We start from the raw sequence: 7,419 nt of genomic DNA on the forward strand, positions 1-7,419 counted from the left end.
ATTCAAGATTTTGAATATTTCCATACATAGGAATTGCATAACTGCCGACCACAAATGATCAAAGATAAAAACCAACATAAACAGTGACACCCGTTTATAAACAAGCTGATGTTTAAAATGCTGCAGTCCTAAAGGATACCAACAACTTAGAGAAAAACTTAGACACACACACACACACACTGGAAAATTAGAAAGCGGGCAGACCAGCCATAATTAGCCACTGGCTTTGCTGACTACTGAAGATAGAAATGTCTCTATTATGTATAAAGCCAAGAATCAACTGTTTGCAATTACATTTACAAAAACATTGAACCCTCTGTCCCAGATTTTTTTAATCATTATTTTGGTGTATCCAAGGGTTGGGCGATACAGAATTCTTTAAATCATAGATACCATAAACCAGGCAGCCAATTAAGTTCACAGAGGCCATCCCCCAGAGGTCAGAGCAAAATAATCACAGAAGCCCAAGTGATTACTTAGGTGGGAAGGGGAGGGTGTGGAAAAGGAAATACCAAAACAAGGAACAAGGCTGGAACAATTAGAGTTGTTTGTAAACATAAATTTGTCTTGGCTAACTGTAAACACAATAGGAAACACTCAGAGGGGCAGGGATGCACCAGAGTCTTGGTTCAGTTTACTCCCTGTCAGGGTCTGAGGGTAGCATCAGGAAACCTTGGGCTCTGGTATCTCATTCAGCTCAGACCTGCAGACTTGAGGCCCTCTGATAAAAACTGGAAAAAAAAAACAAAAAAAAGGCCGAAGGGGGCCCCCTCAGAGGAAGTGAAACTGACCAATCAATTTTCCACAGCCACCCACCCCACAACCCTGGTAAGAAGGGCCCTTTAGAGTCTGACAGAAAGGAGGGAAAAAGGAACTTCAGGTCGTGAGAGGGAGAGAAGGCAGAGATAAGTCACTGCCTTCTGAAAACAAGTGACTGCCATACAAGCGAAAACAAGGCAGGAGGCAAGAACCAAAGACGAGGCTGAGGAGGTGAGGGGACCTGATGTGGCTTTGGTAGGAAGCAGCAGCAGCTGTATGGGTTCTTCGTTGAGCTGAGGGAAACACAAACTGCAGTTTTAAATATAATGAATGACTTCACCGAAAGTGTTCATTCAAGTGAGAGATGGAGCAAAGAAAGAAATCTGAAGTAGAAACGGGTTCTGGGAGTCCTATCAAAACCAAGCAGCTCCTCCTGGTGTCTTCAATGCCAAGACTCCCAATGAAGAAGGCCACAGGAAAGAACTAACCGTATTTCCTCCAAAAATGAATTTTGTAGGGAAAATTTTAAACCTGTAATGATATGGCTTCCTAATTGACCTTGCCAATTTCACCACCACTGCTCCACAAATCCCCTGGGAACCAAAGGGCCCAATGAGTGTCCGGATTCTTCACACACCTTCCCAGTCACCAGGCGCCCCCTCACCACTGACAGCCCACCCTGGGTTCTATAAACTGTACAGTTCTGGACCCTCCAACAACTAAATATAACCAGCAATCCAGCTCTCCCAAATTGTTTAACCCCTGATTACCTAGGGCCACCACAAAGCAGGGGTACCGCTGGGTCTCTGTTCCCTGACCCTTTTCCTGTGGAAAAACAAACTAATTTTTTTCCTCCTTATTTCCCCATTTTTTTCATCGCCTCCTCCAATAATCTTGTCTGTCCTCAGTCTCTCATTCCCACCATCTAGCAGTCTTGGGCGACCAAATGCTGACGGGTGCCTCTGTCATAAGGTACCAGGTCCCTCATACCTCCCAGTACCTTGTACCCCGCCTCAAGACCCCAGCCATCCTTCTTCCCCTCAAAAACCCACCTGTGTCAGTTTCACCCTTGTTTCCCCCCATCCTCCTTGTCCACATTTCCTATTCCCCTGCCCTCATTCCCGCAGGATTTCCTAATTTCTGGTTTCAGAAGCTTCTTAGCTTACTGTCTCCTGGAGAGTTCCAAACGTCTTCTTCCTCATCACCCCTGCTACGACCCTCCGCACAGCCCGGGGAGCCCCCTGCCCATCCGCGGCTCTCTAGTTCCCCAGGTCCCGGAGCTCAGTGGCCGCTCTGCGCCCCCTCTGCTGTGCAGTCACCCTCTCCCGGGTCCCCCGGTGCCCGCCGCCTCCTGCTCTCCCTCTCCTCACTCCTGCCCGATAACCCCCTACCCGCTTCCCCGGTCCCCAACGCACTCCGGAGCCCCGCTCGCGGCGCCGACCCCTCCACCTCCGTGTCGCGGGGCTCCCCTTCCCCCGCCACACTCGGACGGTCCCGGGCCGCGTAGCCCCGCCGCCGCCCGGTCCCGCCGCGCCACTACCTTGGCCTTAGTGACGAGGTGCGTGGCCCGCTTGACCACCGCGAAGTTGCCCTTGCCGATGGTGCGGTCGATCTCGTAGTAGCCGATGCGAGCAGGCACCGGCCCGCGGGAGGCCGGGGCTGGGGGACGCGGCGGGCCAGCCGCCGGGGGCACAGCAGCGGGGGCGGCCGGGGGTCCCGGGGCGGGCGGAGGCAGCAGGCGGCCGGCCGGCCCGGCTCCCCCCGCTCCGGCCCCGGCAGCCCCGCCAGCTCCGCTCGCCGCCGCCGCCGCCATCTTGTTGTGCAGTGAAACCTCCGGGGCCGCGGAGAGCCGGGGGGGGGGGGGGGGGGGGGGGGAGGGGGCGGGGAGAGGGGGCGGGGGGGGCGGGAAAAGAGGTAGGGGGGGCAGCGGACGTCACTCCAGGAGGCGGAGCGCCCGCGCCGCCCGGGCCGGGAGCCATGGCAACCTGTCGTCACGTGCCGACGCGCGTCACTGCCCGGAGCCATGGCAACCATGACCTCACCGGCTCGCTCGACCTTCCCGCGTGGGCCCGGTTCCTCCGGCGCCGGCTCCTGGGTGCCCCCCTCCGGGGAGGAGACAGTGGGTACCGCAAGTGTGCCAGCCAGTTCCAAGCCATCGCAGCGTTGGCCAAGTCGGGGGGTGCTTGTGCCTGACCCAAAACCTGCCCTCGATCCCCCCAGGAACTGCTAATGTCACCCCCTACTGTGACCTCTGTCCCAGTTCGGCAGTCACCCAGCCTCCTTTAAAGCAAAGTATTTCCTCATCATCAAAAATATTAGCACTGTCCCACTTTAGCCCTTGAGGCCCCAAAGGCAGGAACAACTACATTACTGAAGCAACTGTAACCAAGTCGGTAGCGAGGCAGGGGAATTCTTCAGTAAAATTCCTTCCTCTTACAACCTGGTACAACCAATCTAATTGTCACCGAATGTAGAAGAATAGGGAAACTAGGATTTGCGTGTACAAGGGCGGAGAATCAGCCCAAACACGCATTTCAGTCATTGGGTGGGTGAGACCCAAGCAGGGACGTCATTTTCCTTCCTCCCACCCCTTCTCTGAACAATTCTATAGCTAGATGATTGTCAAAGTGCCTGCATCCTATTTCTGTCACTTGTATAACCCTGGTGAAGCAATGTGCGCATTGTCCAGTGAGTCACCTCATGGTTAAGGACTATTGGTCTGTTGGGCAAAATAAATAAGTAAATAATAAAATAAAAATTCCACCCCTACCAGCGACCTTCCAAGGACATTAAAGGTGATCAAATCAAATTCCAACAATAAATCTCATATCGCTTTTCTCTTCTCTGTTATCTGCCTTTCTGCACCCTCCAGAGCCCTCACCAGCTCCCAGGTTTCCCCCCTCCTTTCTCTCCTCCCTCTGTTAAGTAGATTTGCTTTAACAGCTTCAGGTAAGGCTGGGGAGGGGTAGGCTACTTGGCTATCAATAACAAGATGTTCTGAGCAGTCAAGGGCTTTCCCAGGGGCTCAGGGGTAAAGAATCTGCCTGCAATGCAGGAGACTTGGGAGATGCGGGTTCGATCCCTGGATAGGGAAGATCCCCTGGAGAAGGAAATGGCAACCTATTTCAGTATTCTTGCCTGGGAAATCCTGTGGACAGAGGAGCTTGGCGGGCTATATCCAAAGGATCACAAAGAGTCGGACACAACCGAGCTTGCACACATACTGGGGTGGCAAGTGGGGAGGAGGGAAGGCCATGAACAGGCCAATGTTGAAATGTATTCCACTTTCCAATCCTGATTCCTCTATATCTATTTCTCTCTCAATGGCAGAACTGTGTTGTCAGGTCACTACATGTACAATACTAAAAATTGACACCCAATGCACTGTGAATGTGTGAGAAGCAGAGCACCTATTTACTCTCTCTGACCAAAAGATATTTATTAGCTCTCTGATTCCTCATCTGACTGTGAGTAATCTCTGGGACTAGGACAGAACAGGGAGGTCATTCCACGATTTCTTGAATCAATCCCCTGGCGGCTGTTCCAAATTGCCAACACAATTAACACTAATTGGCTTCTTTACTAGCAAATGAGGATAAGGATGAAGTGGTCCTCAGCTTCTGGCACTGGTTAAGCCCTTTCATTGGTTGAGCTCATTCAGTCCCAGATAAATGATGGTGTGCAGCCAGCCTCTTTTAGCACTTCGACCCTACTCACCTGACTCTAACAGGAACTGTACATTAACTTTGGTGCCAGGCCCAAGGGTCCTAGTTTTACCATCTTCCTAAGGAAAGGAGGAGGAGGAGGGTCCCAACAGGAAACTTATGAGAAATAAAGCAAGGGGAAAAAAATCTTTTGCTCTGAGGGCTGTGGGAGCAGCACTGAATCCATCAACTTTGCAGCTTCTCCTTTACTTGTAGAGATCGTTTGAACATCAAGTACAGCAACTTTTGCTGCTCCCTCGAGGGTGTCAAAAATAAAGAAGCCTCTGGGGAGAAACTAGAAAATGGAGCATTGGTCTAAGTCCCCAGGAAAAGAGGCAGATAACTCTTGTCCCTAATAATGGCCAGACTGTGTACACTGTGTGTTAAGTGATTTACCCTCTTTGCCTATATGGATAGAGGCCAGTAACTGTGCCCTATTGAGACTTGGACAAAGACTTGCTGGAGATTTCCCTGAAGAGTCTTTGGTGAGAAGAATATAGAAAATTAGGGAGGGGATTGATCAACAAAGATCATCAGGGAAAAAGGAAAACTGTTTAAATGTATTATTTATTGAATACCAAGACTGAGTTAAGTCTGGGGAGGAACTCAGAGTCAGTGTGTGATTCAGTTGCTCAGTCGTGTCCAACTCTTTGCAACCCCATGAACTATAGCCCACCAGGCTCCTCTGTCCGTGGAATTTTCCACGCAAGAATACTGGAACAAGTTGCCATTTCCTCCTCCAGGGGTTCTTCCCAACCCAGAAATCAAACCCACATCTTTTGTGTCTCTTGCATTGGCAGGCGGATTCTTTACCACTAGCGCCATCTGGAAAGTCCACTCACAGTCAAAAACAATTTGCCAGGCACTACACTAAGCAGTTTTACTTAAATGAACTTATTCCTCAACAACCCTGTGAGACAGGATATATTATTATTCCCATTTTGCAGAAAAGGAAAATGAGGCACAGAAGGATTAAGGGAGTTGATCACAGTCATTGAGCTAAAAAGTGAGTCCCAGGATTAGGATTCAAACCCAGGCAACCTATCTCTGAAACAGAGATCCTCCCCCACAGGATTATAACTAGTAGCTATAGGAAAGTAGCTAGTAGGAAAACGTAGTAGCTTGTAGGAAAAGCAGTTTCCTCCTCAATCTCAGTTTAGACCCATGGGAGAAGAAGATTTGAGAGTTCTGGAGCAAAGGACAGAGCAGGCACCAGATCATATCAATAATGACAGGGACTTCCCTGGTGGTCCAGTGGCTAAGACTCCATGCTCCCAATGCATAGGGCCTGGGTTCGATCCCTGGTCAAGGAACTAGATCCCACATGCCATAGCTAAGACCTGGCACTGCCAAATAAATAAATAAAAATATTTTTTAAAAATAAAAATATTTTTTAAAAATAAAAATATTTTTTAAAAATAGAACAGATTTTTTTAAAAAAAATAGCAGATTGCAAAACTGATTGACGTGCTGCTTCACTTGCAAGTAGATCCATGAAGAGATTCACTGCTTATTGTACCAGTGTTTTGCTGCCCTAGAAAATAGGTGGGAAGGTGTGTTCCTGCCCTTCTGCATATTCAGAGGGGTGGCTTGGGGGCTGAAATTCTTGGAGCCCTGCTGTCCAGGGTGAAGGCAAAAACTCCGCCACCCGGCTCCCAATCCACCTCCATAACCAATGCACTCTTTTCTGCAAAAGCAAAAGATAGACTCAAAGATGAAAGTGAGACATTTCCTTCCATAATGTCATTGTGTTTTGTTTCTAAAACTTGAAAAGGGCAAGCCAAGACATTCTTGATGGATAGGGTAGGCCCTTAGGAACTTCTGAAAGCGATGCAAAACCTATGAGGACTTAAGGTCTGCGTGGGGAGTGATATAAGCCTCGGGAGGGAATATATGAACTCTTTGGGGTTCTATCCCTGGGTTGGAAAGATCACCTGCAGGAGGCAAAGGCTACCCACTCCACTACTTTGGCCTGGAGAATTCTATGGACTATATAGTCCACTGGGTCCAAAGAGTCGAACACAACTGAGTGACTTTCACTTTCCCTTTTATGATTTTAAAGGCCCTCTGCAGAGCAATTTACCAGCAACCGAGAGGGAAACTGCAGCCTCACCACATAGCTCCAGGGTCTCAGAGGCATCAGGACCTTGAAGAAAATCTAAGCCCTCACTTTTCATTATCTCAGCTCATTACCGCTCAGAAAGAAGCAAAGCATTATTCAGAAATTCTGTAGGCCAAAAGGCAACATTGTGCAATGTTTGCATGCCACATATTGCCAAACAAGGCAATTATTAGCCAATTTTTTAAAAATATTTATTTATTTATTTGGCTGTGCCAGGTCTTAGTCGCAGCATGTGGACTCTTTAGTTGTGGTGTGTGGGATCTAGTTCCCTGACCAAGGATGGAACCCAGGTCTCTGGGTTGGGAGCACAGAGTCTAAGCCACTGGCCCCCCAGGCAAGTCCCTGCTAACCAGTTTATAATCTATAATCCTGCCATCGCGTAGAAAGCGGGCACTGTCGTATACACGTTGTTGAGACATTGAGTGAACGTGCATCTCCTCTCTATTTCGGCAGTGCTCTGAGTTACCACCTCAGCTACGTGACTCTAACCTTGCCTTTCCTGTCCCAGACCAACCCAGTCATGTCCAAGTGCTTCCTCTGGGTGCCCAGAAACAGGTCTGAGCAAAATAAGTACATACTCTCCTGCTGTAAAATGTCCTGGGGAGGGGGCTTGAGAACAGCTAATAAGCTTTCGATCTAGGATTTTCTGTTCAGCTTGCTCACATTTTGCTTCTTAATGGAACCATTTGAGCTAAATGAAGCAAAAAATTACCCTTACTACTTTGCATATGTTCTAGGATACAATTTAAGCATTTTTAGATTATTATTAAATAGTTTTCCCGTAGATCATCCAAAAGATCTCTAAGAATGACTTTTTTAAAAGATTTTCTGCAT

The 7,419-nt window shown here is 48.8% G+C and overlaps 1 protein-coding gene across 4 annotated transcripts in view; it reads right to left on the minus strand.

The window, feature by feature from the left end:
- The window catches only part of SIK3 (SIK family kinase 3), a 256,890-nt gene extending 254,285 nt beyond the window's left edge, over positions 1 to 2,605 (minus strand). For all 4 annotated transcript variants that reach the window (XM_043481447.1, XM_043481445.1, XM_043481446.1 and 1 more), the window contains exon 1: positions 2,300 to 2,605. In XM_043481447.1, the coding sequence (XP_043337382.1) occupies positions 2,300 to 2,572 (273 nt within the window). In that variant the 5' untranslated portion in view covers positions 2,573 to 2,605. The remainder of the gene's footprint in view (positions 1 to 2,299) is intronic.
- Between the last annotated feature and the right edge of the window lie 4,814 nt (positions 2,606 to 7,419).

Source organism: Cervus canadensis, chromosome 11, assembly GCF_019320065.1.
Source record: "Cervus canadensis isolate Bull #8, Minnesota chromosome 11, ASM1932006v1, whole genome shotgun sequence".
NCBI classification, from domain to species: Eukaryota; Metazoa; Chordata; class Mammalia; order Artiodactyla; family Cervidae; genus Cervus; species Cervus canadensis.